The following is an 18,835-nucleotide window of genomic DNA, read 5'->3' as shown; positions in this document are numbered from 1 at the left end:
ACAGAAGTATTTCTTCAAGAACATAAAGGACAGAAAATAAATGGCTGTATAGCTCTTGTCACTGCAATGCCAAACATTTATGTCCAGTTCTTAAAAACTGCAGTATCACACAATTTAACTCTTCCTAAATCAGTATTTAGTCCAAATTTCTGCATAACCCACAAGAATTTAGATAGAAGAAATTTTAAAAAGCCAAACAAAATCCTACACACAACTATTCCTAGCCAGCACTGTGAGGCACATTCTTACATTCCCATGGAAAGTTAACAGGATGAGGAGCAGGGCTCCATGCTCCCTTGAGGCCAGGCACAACTGAACTACTGGACAAAGAACAAGTTCTGGTCCCCATCACTTGCACATTCACACAGATCATGGGAACTCATTTTCTCTGGGTCACTTGGCTACACAGCTGTGTGTGTCATTTGTTTTTAGAACACAAATATTTTCTTTTAAATGAACAACCAAGTACTACATGATAAAAAAAAGAATCCAGAGGAGACAAAAATATCTGTCTGTATGGCATGCTTTACAGCATAAGCTAACCACATATGCAAAGCCAGCTTTGTAATGTTCAGTGAAACCATCTTATGATTCTGCCAAATTAAAAACTTAAGACAGCTGACCCTTATCATCATAATCCTCCCAGGAGGAGTCCAAAACCTATGATGCAGCCGCCCCATCACACTTTGAAAATCCTGTCCCAGTTTCTACCCCAAGGTCCTGACCACTTCTTTAACAGTTTCAGTACAAGTAAGGAGTGATGGTGGATGGAAAATTGATGAAATCATGTTACTGGCACTACCATAATACATAAGTGGTTCTGTATTCAAAGTTCTGGGACAGCCAAAAATGACATTTGGACATAGTTGGTCTAGTATTGAATCAGACACTTTGACAGGGAGCAGAAAATAGGATATAGCTTTGTCACTTTATTTATGTAAAGAGCATCAAATCAAGGCATGACCTGCTGCTAAGAGACACCAGAATCTACCTGTCAGATTAGGAGTAGAGTAGGAAAAGACAGAGGAAACTGAGTGATTCTCAGGCTGGTCCACCAGCCTCTCACCATGTTCTCGATCTAAGGACCAGCCATTGGCTACACAACCTCACTGGGTGCCACTGCTCATCAGGATGCAAATCACCAGACCACACCTTCTAAATACTCACCAGCAGCCTGGCTCAATCTCTTTGCTAAACCAAAAAAAAAAAAAAAACCTAACCTGGCTAAAAAATGGATGCTCTTCAAACACTTCACACCAGTGCACTATTTCTGTACCTAAGGTCACATGGTTTCTCAAGCTCACCATCATTTATATTCTCACAATTCCATTTTCTGCATATTTGCTGATGTGAAACAGGGTTTAATGGGGGATACCACTGCCATGGTAACATTGCAGAGTGTGTGAAACACTGTTTCAGACTGCAAATATGACCAAACAGCCTTTAAAAATATTGAATGCCCTTAGCTTTCTGGTGTCAAAGGTGGCTAATAAGGATATCAGGTGACTGTCAAAAGCAAAGAACATTAAAAATGACAAAAACTCCTGAGAAAGAAAATTGCAAGAAAAATTCTACAGCTAGGCCAAGCTGTCATTTCTCTCTATCTTTCCACAATTACATGACTGCATAACTTTATCACCATTGAGGTTAAGTGATGAAGCTAAGTGACTGGGTGAAGGAAACAACAGAAGAATAAAATAATTTAGGTTGGAGAAGACCCTTAAAACCATACAGTCCAATCATAAACTTAAAACTGCCAGGTTGTTATCTTCACCACTGGAGGGATGAAACTGCCTTTTCAGGTTGTCCACTCCTGTTCATATTTTTTTTTTTTCCAAAATATAAGACAAAATGCAATCATCCCTTCCATTCTGGCAAAAGTACATATCAGCTTAGTTGCCAAGGCATTCAGTTGCAGGCCATGGTACCCCACCTTCTTTTATCATTTAAAATCTCATTATTTTATTTAATTCAAATATGAAACTCCCACTTAGGGAAGCTCAAGGGATGTAAATCATCTGCTTCCTTTCTTGGCATCCTGTGTCTCCAAACATGACACTGTTATGTTCAAATCAGACTAAATTAGGAAGCCTAGACATTTAAAGTGGCATTAAGCAGACAACACTGGGGTCAAGCCTTTCAATTCTTTCCTATGACAGCTTTATCTCTCGTCAGTCTAGCTTATTTCCAACAAAATTATAATAACATAATACAATTTAAATAAACAAACAAAGGAGAACCCTCACTGTTATTGCACTGAATTTGCTGTATATATAATTAAGCTAAAAAGCAAGAATGATCTCTTATACTTAGCATTACTTCAGTATTGCTCTAACTGCAGCAGGAGTCCTTACATCTGCTGACCAAATGAAAAGAGAACTCAGGGTGTCTCAGCTGGGACTGTGAAATGTTATGGTGCAATGCAACTATTCTACTTACAAGTCAGTCAGTCAAAACAGCTCAGATCAATAAGAATTGATTCAGGCCAGGTCAGAGTATCTTCCAGAAAATACTGACATTTTCTGATGACAAAGCCAACATTTAACAATAGGAACCACTGATATGCCTGACTCCTGTCGTTTAAAGCCTTAAGTGAAGCATCAGAGGTTCCATGAAAAACATTCTCCTTATGGTTTTTTTTTAAATCTTTTTCTTTATTTTTACTACTGAGTATCTTAGCATGTCAAAAGAGAAGTTAGATCAGTGAAAGAATCCATCAGAATTCATCAGCTCCTTGTATTTAATTTCTTCTTGATGTAATTCCCAGGATATCAGTTATTTTTCTGTTAATTGTAAGGTCAAAGAGGACCCCATGGAAGCAATAAGCAGCAGGAACTAAATAAACAGAGGACCGGATCTTTAATGCAAATGTGTTTCCTGGAGGAAAGGAGTAAATCAGTGCAGATAATGTAGTACAGAAGCAGGAAAAAAAAATTAAAAAAATAAAAATCACATGTTCTGAAACAATCTGCTCAAAAGTTTTCCCCTGGAACATAAGCAGCTCTTCAAAACCAGTGCCCTGCTGAGGAATTTACGTACTTGCCAAGGTTTAAGTTACTAATCAAAAGCAACAGCTATTTGCTTTGTGGATGAAAAGTCATAGCACTTGCTCAAAATTAAAATAAACCAAACAAGCAAACAAATCACAATTATTTTAAGGTACAATACAAGTGCACTGTGAGAGCTACCTGTGCGAGTGTAACCCAAACAAGCAGTCCAGAATACATCCCCCTTCATTACAAGTTTTAAGAAAAAGAATACTGGCAGTACAATTAAGAGGCCTTCAGAGTACTGAACCAGTTCAAATAATGCTTAATGCTTGTCAAATCCATCGGTTACAAGGTCACACCAGGGTAATTCCACAGCATGTCTCCTGATAACCATGCTTCTGGTCTGTGAAAGAACCACATATTTATATGAACAGGCAGAACTTAAAGTTTATCTTTAATAACCTAAAACATTATCCTTATTTAATAAATCACTGCTAAAGACACTAGGACATCTGATAACTGACAAGTATGTTTTCAGAAATTAGTTTCTGGGCCCAGAAAAGGTTCCTCTTCACAGAAGTTTTTATCTCTGCATGTAATATCGTATCCTTCCAAGTACACCCAATATCACTTGATCAGTACTACAGAAACACCTTGGGTTTCAAAAAAAGACTTCACAACTGATTAATTTCTACAACTGCTTAGTAAAGAAATGAGACATATTTAAGATTTTGAGACTTCTGCCTCCCCTCTGAAAAAGCAGAAAGAAGTAGAGAGACTTCTTTAAAAACACATCATTACTTGTTATTAGAATACAGTCAAATCCTAGTGTTAAATATAAAGTTATTTTATCAACATTTAATTTAAAAAATACTGAAAAGTGGGTACCATAAGGAATCAGGAATTATGAAAAAGAGATACCCATAGGAATTGAGATCCTAAACACAGCTGCCTACAGAGTTCCTGCAATATCCTTCCCTCACAGACCTTCAGTGAAATGTAGATAAGTGATGGTACACAATGGAATAGGCATTATGAGCATCAGACTCTATATTTGAAAGATTAATTTATGTTTCAGTACAAAGCACAATTGATATTAAAACAATATTAAGTTTATGCTGTGTCAGTATTCTTTAAGGAGTGAATTATATCTACTTTCCCTTAGAGCACTGCACACCTGACTCACCTTTGCTGCCTTTTCCCTTTCTTTCTCTGTCCCCTGCTTCCACCAGCAGCATGGCTTCCCATCTGATTGATGCTCAGGATTCTCACTGCAGGGAGGCTAACTCTGCACTTGAGTACAAATGCTAAGAGGATGACAACACTCTACTAATTAGTGTAAACTGTTTCTGCCTAAGAAAAACTTATTTATATTTCCTAAATAACAATCTGGGCCATTCTACAGGGCACTACAGATCTACCACAGATTGGAATAGACGATCTTCAAAGGTTGCTTCCAAGCTAAATAATTCTATGATTTCCCTGAAGACAAAAAATAAACTGGTAGAAATCAAAAGCAGAAAAGTATTTTGGCATACCTTCTTCCTGAGGGGGGAAAGTATAAGTGCATCTAGTGCTTGGAAGCATAAAAACTATTAAACTTAAAAGCAAAGGCAACATCATTCTAGCTGGCATTAAGAAACAGTAGAAGCGTACAAACAGAGCAAACAAGTCCTTTAAAAGACAATATGAGAACAAAGCAAAAATGGCTTAGGCTATCAAACAAAAATTTAAAGAGGCTACAAGTAAATGCAAAAAAAAAAAAAAAACCAAAACCAGCAAGGACACTGGCACAGGGAAAAAGCCACCTGGCCATTTCCAGATGCCATGAACTGAACACAGATTGAACCAACAGGTTTAACAGGCAGGAGGGAAACACTTCACATCCTCCCCAGCAAAATCACCTTTGACTTACATATAGTGAAGGGGTTTTCCACTTGTTCTAAGCAATCATAAAGAGGTAAAAATAACCTCATTCTGTTTGTCCTATTGAATAGGGGATTAAAATAACTGGCAAGGCTTTAAGTCATGAGCTTGAGGTGGATTCACCAGGTCACAATTGGAAAAGGAGAACTGCCAGTCCTTGATAAGCACAGCAATTACCATTCTTTTATATACAGAACCACTCCAAGGGAGTGCAGCTTCCTTAAAAGCAATAACAGCATATCCTTTGATTTATACAGCAGTCCTGCAGCAATACAACCAACATCCTGTTTTCATCTTAAAGTACAGCTGGGCACTTTGTCTACAGGCTTTATTTATCAGAGTCCCCATAACTGAGTGCTTTGTCATTATAAGTAACAGCACCCTTCAACTTAGCAGCATTTTATCTTCCTGCTTCTTTCCTCATGAAAATTCTTACATGGTACCCACCTGACCTAGAGATTTACAGCAAACTTTGACACAATGTGACTTAAGTTTATAAATGTTAACTAAATACAGTAACACACTTCTCCCACCCAAAAAGTCATGTAAAAAATCCACCCAAGAAATTTCAGACAAAAAGGGTTTTCTTACTTCATGGATTTCAAAGGAAGCAACAAAAATATCTAAGCTGCCAGATCTCCTAAAGCCTGTAAAACACACAAATTCCTGATATATGAAACCAACTCCATAAATTCATCCTGGATTTAGCAATTTTCCCTGAACATAACAGCAAATCTCTGTAAAATGCCTAAAAGAATATGCGTCTAAAACATTTGATCAGACACAGATTATTTAATAATTCTGTGTCCTGTGTCATCACAACAGTCAGAATCCTGACAAAAATGCACTATTTTCCACATTATTACCCATGAAAGTAACCAGCCAAATAGCATTTTGAATGATTTACATGCTCATACTCTGTAACCATGCAGTAACTGATGAACATGCCATTCACATGTTGTCACACTCTAGAAATAGAAAGACCAAGAGTGCTTAACTCTACCACTTTATTTTCTCAAAAGTTTTAGAATAAATTGTTCCTTATTGAATGCATTAAACCACTAAAAACTTATAAAATGAGGAAACTTCTGCTAGCTATAAGACATGCATACTTTTTACTCATTTATCCCCAAGCAAGTGGTAAGCTGCATATCAGCACAATCTCAGTGAAAACAAAGAGGCAATTACTAGTACCAAAATAGGGCAAACCTCTTATTTAGAAGTTAATGGCCGTGATTCAAGATCAATAGAGAACCTTGGATTTGTCTGGCCACAAAACAGCCTGTGGTAGGGGCAAAGAACAGGGAAAATTACTGCCAACACTGCAGCAGAAGAAGCCAAAGTGACAAGAATGCAGATCAGAAGAACACCTAGACCAGAGTGTCTACTCCTGTCCTTAGTGGTAGGAGACAGGTGAGGGACAAGCTGCAGATAGTCCATTTGCTAAAATCTCCAGAATTTGTCATTATTTCCCCACAACTAACTGCAGCATATCAGTGCTTCATTTGTTGTCACAAAACTGAATTTAGCAAGTGGAAAAGCAGAGCAATCAATCTGGATAAAAAGTTCATGAGCAGCTATCTATGCAGATCATAGAAGCAGAACAAGACATAAATAAGGGAGCGCTAAAATTCAGCTGCAAATCTGTGAACTTTTCCAAAGTTCATCCTCACTCTGATGAGTAAATCTAAGTGTCAGTAACCTAAAGCACATCAACCTCCCCCAAGTACCACATTTTCTCTCTCCCAGTAAGTATGGTTGAGTTTTGAATACCTCCCAAAAGAGGAAATTCATTAACAGAACTCTGGCTTCATATCAGAGAAGACACTGAAATTGTGGCTAATGGCCATCCCACTGTTCTTTTGACACACATAAAATGACAATGATCAGAATTTTAGAAATTTTTATTACACAGGTATAAAGTCACTAGCATAATGCTGTCAGCTTAAAGCAGAAAGGCTCTTTGGATGCAGAAATTCAAAGCTGACACTTTAAAAATATCACAAACTACAATATCCTAAGGTGAATACAAACAAGGAAACAAAAGCCTTGTCTAACATTAGAAACAGAAAAAGGAACTACCCCAGACTTCTATGATTTGATTGCCAGCAATTCTTCTGACTCAAGAAGAGACTATGAAGTTGCAACAAACTGAATCTATCAGCTCAACAGCAGCAGCAAACCTGCTCAGCTGAGAACAAGACACACAAACTTCCTTCTGCCTGGAGAGACCATAAGGGAGGGAGAGCAGTATGCTACTTCTGTCAATTACTCAAAATCCAAACAAAGAAACCAAAAAAATGGGGGGAAGAGGAAGAAATAATCCCCACATCCAGTGTCAGATCTTTAAATCAGCCTTTCTCATAGACCAAGTGACCAAGCGACTTCTTTCTTGCCGTCACTTCAATATTTAAGTAAAAATATTTGTTAATCAAAGCCACTGGCAAATACTATGGTACACAATAGTAGTACAGCTACGTCAGTTTGAGAATGTGACTCACATTTTCTGATGGATCTCATTTTATCACCAGAAGCCAAAAGTTTTTTAAGTTGAGTTAAATGACTGTTTACAATTCCAACCAATGCTATGCCATGTTTAGCCATGCCCTTCCCTTTTGTCTTTGATAAAGGATCACATGGTCTTTTACAGACAGATGGGAGATCTTTCGACCATGTTGAGCATTTATTCACATGATACCACAAACTGACTCAAGGAAACAGTCAGTGTATGACTGAGATGTGAAATATGATGTGACAGGATGTGGGAAAGGCCAATAAGTTTCCAGATATCATTAAGCTTTAAAACTTATTTTTAAATGAAAATTGAAACATTATAAAGTACTTCTAAACTTGGAGCTTTTGTTTTCCAAGAGTCCAGAAGGACTCTTTGAATACTTAACCATTTTTCCCTGGCAAATTAATTGTATTCTTCTCAATGAACTAGGGTAGCATTTTGCACAAGTGTTTCTATATTAAGTTGTTAAAGCTCTTCCAAGTGGTCCTGACAAACATTTTTACAAAATAAGCAACTCCTTGAACACATCATTTCCTACTGTCCATGTCCACCATGAGCAGGAAGAGGCAGCACCAGCCTGTCAGAGAATACACAGATTTCATTCAGGAAATGTGAAGCTCTTCTTCTCTGGTGGAGACAGAATGCAGGACAGCTGCCCCTCATGCAGGAGGGCAGAATGACCACCAACACTACAGAGATTCTTCCACAAGAGCACTCAGGCTACCAAGCCATTTCAAAGACTCCATCTATAGGAGTAGGATGGTATAGGATGAAATCTCAGCATTTATGTTATGTGTCATTATTTCCAAACAGCCTCAATTCTAACATAAAATCTTATTCTGGATTAAGTACTGGCAAGCAGTACTTAAAAAAAAATTCCTGTAAACCTGTTAGCTGGCAGGCTTTATATATAACTATAAAAGCCAGGAAAATTTTGGGGTAAGTAAAAGCAGGAAGAAAACGTATCAACAGGAGCCCATAAGCAGTATCTTAAAGAACACCACCAGAAAAAAAAAAAAAACACACACACACACAACAAGAACCAATTGATTTGTTTGAATATTTCTAAAACTATCATAGCACCACATCCCTATTTTTTAATAAAATAAATCATTGTATACTTTTAAGGCTTCATCCAAAATCTACAATTCACTGCATTTCTCTCCTTTATTAACTTAAGATTTATGGATAAAGATGCATTACAGCAGTGTATTTTGGGAGGAAGACTGGAAAGTTTGTAAGAATGTTTGGGCAGCAGAAATATAAGACCAGTCAAAGAGAGATGCTTAGAAATCAGACAGAGATTCCAACAGTTCAGACAGTGATGTCAGATCCTTATTACTTTTCCAAAATAAGCCTCTTCAGACTCTCTCTTACATCCCTCACTATCAACAACCAGCTCTGAAGAAGTGCTTATAAAATGCTTTGGTTTTCCCTATCTTCTACATTTTCACCTTGTTTTTCTACAAAAGTGAACCAACATTGCCCTGTGTATTGAGAATATCTCAACAATACCTAGGACAGGATAGGGGGAATTTTGTGCCCTTGCACTGGAAAAGAACCGTCAAAACAAATCACAAAAATTATCTAGATTCTGAAATCCTCTGATCCCTGCACATACCACTTGGCAGAAAACCAGAGCCACGTCCCTACTCCAAGAAAAGCCCCAGTCAACCATCAGGAAACAAGAGGGAAGCATGAAGAAGCTGAAGGAGTAAAGACACATCTGACCCAATTCCATCAGTTCATGTCTACAACAAATTCCTGATAATCTATCATAGAGATATCAAATTATATATATATATATATCTAATTCTGAGAAAGGACAGCATGTAATACATGAATAAAATTACTGCTACTGGCCCAATAAAGTAATAGGTAAACTCTGACTCGCTTGAATAAAGAAAAAAAATCCTATTTCATGTCTGCAGCTATCACTGCCAGCCTTGAGACCTCAGCTTCAAGTCCTGCAACGTCCAAGGCATTACTCAGCCATAGATAAGTGAGCAGATGAGATCAGCAACTGCAAAGACAGTCAATGACCCCGCTTTAAAATGCCACATAAAAGGGCCTGGGAACCCTTCTCCCCTTCAACAGTGTAGTGAAAAATATCCTCAGTGCCCATTTAAGTACAAGGGAATAAGAATGCACTGAGTTAGGTAAAACAGAATACACAATTTTTAAACACAAAAGCATATTTCTAAAAAGAAGAATTTAGAGTTTCAGAGTGAAGAGGAGATACAGGCAGGATGGGATAGAGGGGAAAGAAAAAAAAAAAGAAAAAAAAAACATAGGAAAGACCAAGCTGCAAGGCCAGGTTTTTTCTAAATGTGAAGATTTAAAAGAATGCACAAAGCCAGAGTGCTAAAAGATCCACTCAATTGCTGGGTTCTCAACCCTTCAGGCAAAAACAAATACATCTTTAGTAGTAGCTGTAGACTTAAAAACTTATTTAAGACTGAGCAAAGAAGAACTTCCTCCAAGCAGTGAGTACTTTAAAAAGTGAATGAGGTAAATATAGCTCAAGGAGGGTGCCAAGGATGGAATTAGTGAGGCTGATTTGTAATGTGGGTGGAAGGAGAGAATCAAAATTGCAGGCAAGGGAAAGTAAAAGACCATGAATCAGAGACCAGCAGAGGATCCAGAAAAGCTTAGGTCTGGAGACTTCAGAGGGTAAATGGAAAACGCAATAACTCTTCAGAAATGAAACCTGGGAACCTGGCAACAACTTTCAACATATAATTATATCTGATTTTTGAGGAATTAAATATCCTGAAATTTAATTTTTTTTTTTTTTTACTGTAAAATTTTAAAAATCAAAGCCTGAATTGCTGGCATGGGTTGAATTTTTGATTTTACACAAATGCCTTAAAATTATCAGAAATTCCACCTCTAGAAATTCCACCTACTACACTACTGTCATCAACTAACACATACCTTGTTTGTCTTACTAACTAAAGTTAAAAAAACCATCCTCCATGCAAATAATTTCCATGTTCTCAAAGCCAGAAGGGTTACATTTTGAATTCTGTACAATATTGTCTTTTAATGAGAAGGACAGAATGTTGAAGTCTGTAGCTACTAGTAAAGAAAGAGGCACTTCATCTTTGCCTCACAGAGTTGCACTCAGCAGACAAGTAGTAAACGTTTTTTCAACCTTGTTACTAATAAATATTTTGGCTCCTCTTTTTTTTAGATGAGAGACAAAGCATTATTCCTCCCACACAGAAAGAGCTTTCAGCACTGCTGTAACAACAACAATTAAACAATAGCCAGCTCAGTAGATTATCCTGTACCTGCAATATTATGCCCAGTTATTCTGTCAGTCAAGTTTGACAGTGCAGAAGGACTGAGCTAGGTTTTACAAAAGTTAAGAGCAATACAATGATACTTAAACAATTGGGAAACGTGAATGACAAAAAATCACCAACCAAACTTGGCACACCATATTCTTCCCTAATACCCTTCAAATTACTTTGATACTTACATATAAAAAGATTCTGGGCAAAAGTAACACTACTCTACTGATGGTCCCATTTCCTTGAACATTCTTATTTAACTCAATTCAGCAAAGATGCCAGCACATCAAACGGTGGGGGAGGGGGGCCAAGATTGACAAAAAAGCCAAACAAAACAAGTAAACACTCGAACTGAATGAAACGAAAAAATGTAATTTGTTTTGTGGAAAAAAAAAATAGAAGAAGCAGCTCCTCCAGACAGCTTTGTCAATTGTAAGTCTGCATTAAGGGCAGAGCTGAAAATGCTTATGCTCTTCCCATTGCACAATGTTTACAAGTTACCTGTCAAACTCCAGGTATAGAAAAATCTATCTGAAGGTCTGACATTAAAGTAAGGTAAAATACCAAAAGGGAAACCTAATCAACACAAAACCAAGGCCCATAAAACCAAAAAAGAACATTGTTAAATCAATATATAATTATTGATCAATAATCAGTAATTCAGGAATACTAGATTGAAAATTCATTTGATTTTAAAGACAAATAAACATAATTCTAATGCTCTGCTTTTGACACAGGATTGTGTTTTCCTTGTTGTCTGTTTTTTGTCTGTTTCTGTTGGAGGAAAATTCAAGCTCACTACGTTTCTTGTTTAGCATAGAGCAAGAGTTTGCATTGTTTGGGAAAGAGAGATTTATTTGTCTATTAATAAATAATAATATAAAATAAATAATATAATAAATAAGATTCCAAACCAAGCTCTATTTCCAGAAGAGAAAATCAAATAAGCAGGCAGAAAGTATTTTTAAAACACAGCTAAGAAAACTTCCAAGCTGTACTATTTCTTCAATGAGAACCTCTGCAGATTTAAAGCTTGCAGCAAAACCAATGCTTTCTCACAGAAGAAAGCTTAAGCCCAGCTAAAAATATTCACAAGCTCTATTTTCTTTAACTGAATATAGTAATCCTCACAACCATAGATATGCAGCAGAGTTGACATTAATACAAGTTCCCCAGGGAGATATTTCATAGATAGATTAGGGACTCATCCTTTAACCACCTATGGCACTCTGATCATTTACAACAACCAAACAAATGCACATGCCCCTTCTGAACTGGATAACCTCCTAGCAAATAAAAATAAATCCAGGAACTCTGAATTCTTTAAGAATTCCCATGGTATTCCATTTCTGCATTAAAAAAAAAAAACATTTCTTAAGCCATGAAAAAAAAATGCAGTTATATCCATCAGTCTATGACATGAAGATTTTAAGTCCGCACACATCTACTGGAACTCCAGTGAGTGTTTAAACTTACTTCATAAAGAGCTGCATTTTTAATTGTGGGATCTTACCTCAGGAGAGAATTCAGGTGAAGCATCAAGTTTATAATTGGTTGCTACAGCTCAGAACAGCACGGGTGGTTTTCCCCCCTGAGCCCTCCATTGTTGCAAGCTGCACAGTCAGTTTGCTCCTCACTGTGCCAATGCTGGGCACAGCCACAGAACTCCACAGGAACCCAGGAGCCAACAGCTCAGCCTCTTGTCATCCTCCAGTGCCCTGACGTCAGCTCCTTTAGAGCTGCACACAGAGATGCTGCAGTGAAGAGCAACTTCCTCACACTGCAGACAGCTGTGGGAACTGAACTTAGAGCAGCGGGGCAGCCTCTGGGCAAGGGAGAGCCAGGTGAGAAGAAAAGAAAGTGCACAATCAGATCTGGTTTAACTTGCAAGCAGCTATAAAAGAGAACACCTGGCATTCCTTGTACCCACTACATTAACACAACAGCTCGCTATACTGACTTGTAAATTTATAGAAAAAAAATAATAAATATTTAGTTGAGCATGCTAACCTTGTTACAGCTCAAAGGGCTGGCTGGATAATCTGACAGCTGCTGTTCCCCAGCACACACAAAACTACAACAGCGGCAGCCCAGAACAGCAGCCAGGCTAGAAAATCCAGCATGCTCAGAAATTATTTTCCAAGCTACAGTAGAGATAGTCAGAAATGGTGCAGCACCTTATGAAGGGAGACCTATTGAGATGTTGCTAGATTACAGGAGAAACAACTTGTTTGTGAGTTTAAAATATTCCTACTCAATTATTTTGTCTGTCAGATGACAGAAGTCCTGTAACGACTTTCAGTTTCCTCTGGAATCTAAGGTTTTGGTCTCCAACAATGGACTCTTTTCTTCTTCCACCCAACACAGATGAGCCTACTCAAAACAAATAGTGATCTTCAGGTTTAGGAAAATACTGTGGTCCCATTTAAAGTAAATAAAAAAAACCAACCAGTAACTGCAGAAAGAAAAGAACCTATCATAAGGTAACACCTTCCAGTCTCAAGCACTTTTTTCCTCTCAAATGCTTTTGATACCCCACTATCTAGCTCTTATTTTTATTTTTCACAGGATACCAACACACTTGGACAAAGCTTGGAAATAACTCTGCTAATCTCTATTTGTGTATTACCCTCCTACACATTTTTTCTCCCTAGTATCCACATTCCACCCCCTAATGTTTTCTTGATCTCATTCCCACAGCAACACACTCCAACAGGGAACATTACCAGTAACTATTCCATATGCACCCAGCTATGACTTCAGACTTGACAAAGTTTGAGTAAACAGCTTTTAAATACAACATTCAGTTAATGGCATCAGTGTCATTCCACGATTTGAGGTTGCCTTGCTTAAGGCAGATACATTAAGAACAACATAATCACCTCAAGAAGTGTTACGTGTACATTTGGAACTCAGCTGGCAAATTGGCCCCTGGAATGATTAGCATTCAAGTGGCTCCTGATGGGCATCCACCCACAAAGGAGATAACTCCCTGCTTCAAACACCCAGCAAGCTCCACAGACACAAATTCTCAAGATTCTTTCCATTTTGTTATTGCTCATTTACTTGGTCTTCATCAGGGCCATGGGGGTGAGAAGAACATCCTAAGTATTACCTTGAAGTCCCAGGTCTAAGAAATGAAAAACATCTAAAATAGATCTATCTATTAGACAGACTCACATCTGAGACAGACCCAATTAGTAGCACGAGTATAAAAGGTCTTGTACTTAATGATAAACACGTGTACACAATGCACAGAGCAATGGAAACAGATAGTTCATTGCAAGAGAAAAACGTAGTTCCACCCTTAGTAAATTTCACCAAACTGAGCAAATTCAGACACGTACTCAAGTCCCCACACTCATTCTGGGGCTGTGGCTCAGGCACAGAATGCTTGGTTTGAAGCTATTGCTACACTTGCTGTCCCTTCCCACACTCCACAACAGGAAGGACTTTCATTTATACTTGAACAAACCTGTGGCTATGTCGGGAGCTGACTCAAACACTTGAAAGAGAAAGAGAAGGAAGAGCTCAAATCAGTATTCCAAGCTTGACACCAGACATTTGCCAAAACTGCACCACAGCTGATGTGTCCGTAATGTGACTGAAATGGTTTGATAAAAACTCAGTTACATGCAAGAGAAAAAGTAAATTACTTGGGTTTTCTGACCAGAGACAGCCCTGGAAATCACATGAAAAAGACATTTCCCCTGTTCTCCTTACATTTTCCAACTACACCAAGCAGCAGTGATGGGAACCTAAAGTCACACAGGAGAAGCGATGCTGGCACTAAGACAACCAAAGCTGCTTGGCCCCATCCCTTTCCCCACACAACCTGCTCCATCTTCAGCCCTGGAGAGCAGCTCCATCTCCTAAGCATGTTTTTGTAAGACACACAATGACAATGATAAAGACAAAGGGGGTTGGTTTTCTTGGGTAAAGCAGGTCAGAAGCTGTTATTTTGCATGTAAGCATACAGCTTTAAATACGGGAACAAATGAAATAACACAAAATTCTTAGAAACATTACAATTGAATTAAAGGTGGATCTCAACAGGAAGGCTAGTATTACAAAGGATATCAATATTACATTTACCAAAATTCACATTTGCTCCAATATTCTAATGGCATATTAAGCCATAATACAATTCTTCAGGATAAAATCCTGTGTCAAATAGTGATATCTACTTGTAATGAAAAAAAAGTATTTACTCCAGGTTACGGGACTGCTGTCCAGCAACAGTAGGAAAATTGTGTTCAGAAGGTAGGATACCAACTACAGCCAGTCCTTTTTTTATTTATAAGTATTGAATCAGATTTTCCAATTATTTCATAAAGCAAATTCAGCTCTGCAATGAACAGGAGCAGACTTTGTCAACTGGCCTGGCGGGAGCTCTGTGCCCGGAGTGCTGCTCAGACTGAGGCTAAGATAGATGAGCTATAAAACTCCCTAACTGCCCAGCCAAGCTTCTCCTGCCAGCAGAAGAAACTGTGTGTCATGGCTAGCCACTTACTGGACACACCTCCTATTCATCATATTCCAAAATACTCCAGCCAGTTGCTGGGCACAGTCTCTATTCACTGTATTATAAACCAAAAAACAAACAAAATCCAGGAAAGGCCATTTTTTAAAAAAATCTTTTCTTTTTTACCCTGAATGTACAGAGAGAATAACATGGGCATGTTTCTCAACAAATTCAGACAAATATTATTGTCCACAACTGGTTTCAATAAATAATTTTTCAATAGGAAAGCATAATCCTGCACGCAAAAAAAAAAAAAAATATACAACGGGATCCTTTTCCAAAGCTTGTCCCCATAGATGTGATAACAAAATTCTGTATTAAAGAGCCACCAGTGATCAAGTTATATAGGAGTTCCAAGCTTTAACTAACATCAGTGCTTGGAAATTTACAAAACACCACCGTCTTAGCAGTTTAGCATAAACAAACTTTCTCAGCTGCTTAGAGTTACCAGCAATTACCCCACAAAACTTCAAACAGTGATTTAAGAACACATTGGCTGGAAAAGTTTTCAGCTGCAGATTAACAACATTTTCAACCTGGCTAAACAAGGAAAGAAGAGATGTAATGCAGTATATTACATCATTTGGTCATACTTTTAAAGAAAAATGCTATTTCAACTGAAATTCTTCCCAGATTGCACAAATTTTCCTATCATCACAGAGGGGGAACAGTAACTGCATACTATTCAAAAATGTATCTGTGGACTATTTTCAGTAAAACTGGGAGTTGTCTTCTTTTCTGGTACATCCACATTTTTTCCTCAAATCCAGCATTTCACGAGCAAATGAGACCATCTTACAGAAACAGTTAGACTGTCAATGAAGAACTTTTGTAGCAAGAAAGGCATGGCAATTTGATTTTCTAAGTACTAAATTATATGTGAACAGCTGATAAAAGTCCTGAAAATCTCTCTGCAGGGCTAATGCAATGAGCAGTACTATTAGCTACATGTATCTCAAAACTGAGAAGTGGATGCTGGCAGATGTTTGAAGTCACATAAAGGGAACTTAGATGTCAAGCAGCAGCCAAAATTCACTATACCAAACAGCTTTATAGCAGGCAACAGGCCTAGAGGAAATGTCAGAACAGCCAAAGTTTTAATTGTGTCTTTTTGCTTGTTTTTAGGTTCACTTGCTCACAAGTAAAACTGAAGACTTTCAACACAAACTATTTTTGCCACTCCCTAACCTGGAAAAGAAACCTATTATCCTACGCTCAGTCCTTCCAACTCTGCTGAAGTACTTAGAGTCTTTAAAATGCAGTAATTATCTACACTGTAATTATACCTTCGACACTGATTAACAATATAAAGTCAATTTCTCAACAGCTACATATAAATGTGGAATGGTGACAAGGCCTTAAGTGAATAAATATCATTTATGAATCTTCCATATTCACTACAGCCATGGCTTCACAATGATTTGATTACTGCTGCAAATACTACAGTAAATTTCCATCATCTACACCTGTTTATCCTGTAGCCGCTTCTTCAGCAACCCAAGTAATCCATTTTTGCAAATAGTATGGAAGCTTCACAAAAACGTTCATGTTAAAAGATACACCCACCATGTATTTTGTCCATTCTATTTACAGATAACTTCAGCAGTCTTACCAGTGTTTTGATCCACTCCAGTTCCCAGTGAAACTAATTTTCTTCAAACGTACCTGACTAGTTAAGGAAATATCCTCCTCCCGATCTATAACTGGGGTAGTTTTACTTAGGATTTAAAAAATATTTTCTTTAACGTTAGCTTTTCTGCTACAAGCAAAATTAAACCAGAGGGGCCCAACACGTAAAAAGAAACAACCCAGCCCTTTTACTACTCCAAACAGATGCTACTTGTTTATTTTCTTTTCCCCAGCGTCCGCAGTTCCCAGAGCACCGAGGAGGGCGCAGCCCTCCCAAAGCGCCGCCGGTCTCACCCAGAGAGCTGCAAGTTGACTCCGCACACCTAAGGATGCTCCAACCGGCAAGTGCTGACCTGCAGTGATTTGCCAGAGGCGCCGATCCCGGCAGGTCCCGCAGCCCGGCAGAGGCACCAGGACGGCAACGCCGGCGGGCGGGCTGCGGCTCGTCCTTGCGGGCAGTGCCCGCGGCGCGGGGCCGGCGCTGCAGCCGCTGCTCGGCGGGGCACGGCCGGACGGGCAGGTCCCGCAGCCCCCACCGGCAGCAGCAGCGGTGCCGTCGGGGCAGCCGTTTAACGGCCGCGCCGCTCCATCTGCCCGCGGGCTTCCGCCTCCCGCCGCCGCAGCAGCCCCGGGCAGGGGCACCGGGAGCACGCCCGCCCCCGGCGCTGGGAGCCGCCTCCCGCCGCTGGCTGCGTCCCAAGCAACGCACCTCGCAGCCGGACGCGCTCAGCCCCGGCCTCCCCGACCCGAGCTGCCCCCTCGCTCTCACCTCACCTCACCCAGCCCCGCGCACGGCCCCGGATGTCCCTTCGGAGCCGGGGGCGGCCGCGCTCCCGCCCGCGCCGTGAGCTGTGCTTACCCGGAGGGCGGCGGGGCGGCCGCCGGCCGAGCGCGCCCGTCCATACCGGCGGCCGAGGCAGCGCAGGGCGGGCGCAAGCCGGGGACCCGCCCGCACTGCCCGGCTCCCCGCCTCACCTGCTCGGGGCGGGCTGAGGAGGGCGGACCCGCTCCGCAGCCCCCAGCACCGCCTCGCCCCCGAGCCCGGGCATTTCCCGCTGTTTACGGCGCGGACACTGGGCGCCTGCCCCGGGCGGCGGCCGCGGTCACGGCCTGCGCCAGGCTCCTGCAGATCGCGGAACCACACCTTGGGCGTAGGAGAAAAAAACACAGAAGCAAGGAAAAAAAAAAAAAAAAACAAAAAAAAAACCAAAAAAAAACCAACTTCGCGGCGAGAAACTTGAAATGCAGAACCTTCCCTGCTCCGGCACGCACGGAGACAGAGATTCCCTGTTCCCGTCCCAGCGCCTCCCTCCCGCCCCCACACACGCGGCTGTCCCCACACACCCGGCTGTCCCTCCAGCTGCGGCCGGAGTGGGGACTCCGCTCGGCCTCGGCCGCGGGGCTGTAAGCGGCCAGCGGGGGCAGGGCCGCTCCTCTCGGCTGGAATTTTCCTCTCCCCGAGCGAAACGTCCCGGCGGCCGCCTCGGGCTCAGCCCTTTCCCATTCCAGCCACCAGGGCGCGAGGCGAAATCCCCACAGGTGGGGAGAGCCAGGCGCTGAGCCCGGGGCCGGGAATCAAACCGGCTCTGCCCGGGCACCGGGGCTGCGCTCCCTGTGCCTGCTGCCCGGGACCAGGCTGAGCCCCACCGTGTCACGGGTGTTTGGCTCCCGCGGCCGGGAGTGAATTCGGGCTGATCTGAAGTTTGCTCGCTGAGCAGCTCAGCACCTCAGCTTTTCTGTGCAGCACCAGCTGAGCAGATCGGGCCCTAACGCGCTGCATACCTGTGTCAGCACAGAGCGCCGTTCCTGCTGTGCTGTGGGACCAGATGGCATTGGCCAGTACATGCAACTTTTTATACAGGTAATATTTTGCCCAGTGTTTAACCAAAGTTGAAAAATTGCCAGCGTCAAAGCATTTATACCTTTTTTCCTCAGTAGGAAAAAAATTACA

At 40.6% G+C, this 18,835-nt stretch overlaps 1 protein-coding gene across 6 annotated transcripts in view; it reads right to left on the bottom strand.

Annotated features, from left to right (window-relative positions):
* COBLL1 (cordon-bleu WH2 repeat protein like 1) overlaps positions 1–18,046 on the bottom strand; it is a 74,152-nt gene extending 56,106 nt beyond the window's left edge. For 2 of the 6 annotated variants that reach the window (XM_074548582.1, XM_074548584.1), the window contains exon 1: positions 17,860–18,046. In XM_074548582.1, coding sequence (XP_074404683.1) covers positions 17,860–17,933 — 74 coding nt within the window. In that variant the 5' untranslated portion in view covers positions 17,934–18,046. Of the gene's footprint in view, positions 1–12,243; positions 12,509–17,178; positions 17,317–17,653 lie in introns of those variants that run through there. The other 4 variants (XM_014265084.3, XM_074548586.1, XM_074548588.1 and 1 more) reach the window with 4 other exon arrangements.
* Positions 18,047–18,835: the final 789 nt, after the last annotated feature.

Source organism: Zonotrichia albicollis, chromosome 10 (genome assembly GCF_047830755.1).
Source record: "Zonotrichia albicollis isolate bZonAlb1 chromosome 10, bZonAlb1.hap1, whole genome shotgun sequence".
NCBI lineage: Eukaryota > Metazoa > Chordata > Aves > Passeriformes > Passerellidae > Zonotrichia > Zonotrichia albicollis.
This window is presented reverse-complemented; position numbering and strand designations above follow the sequence as displayed.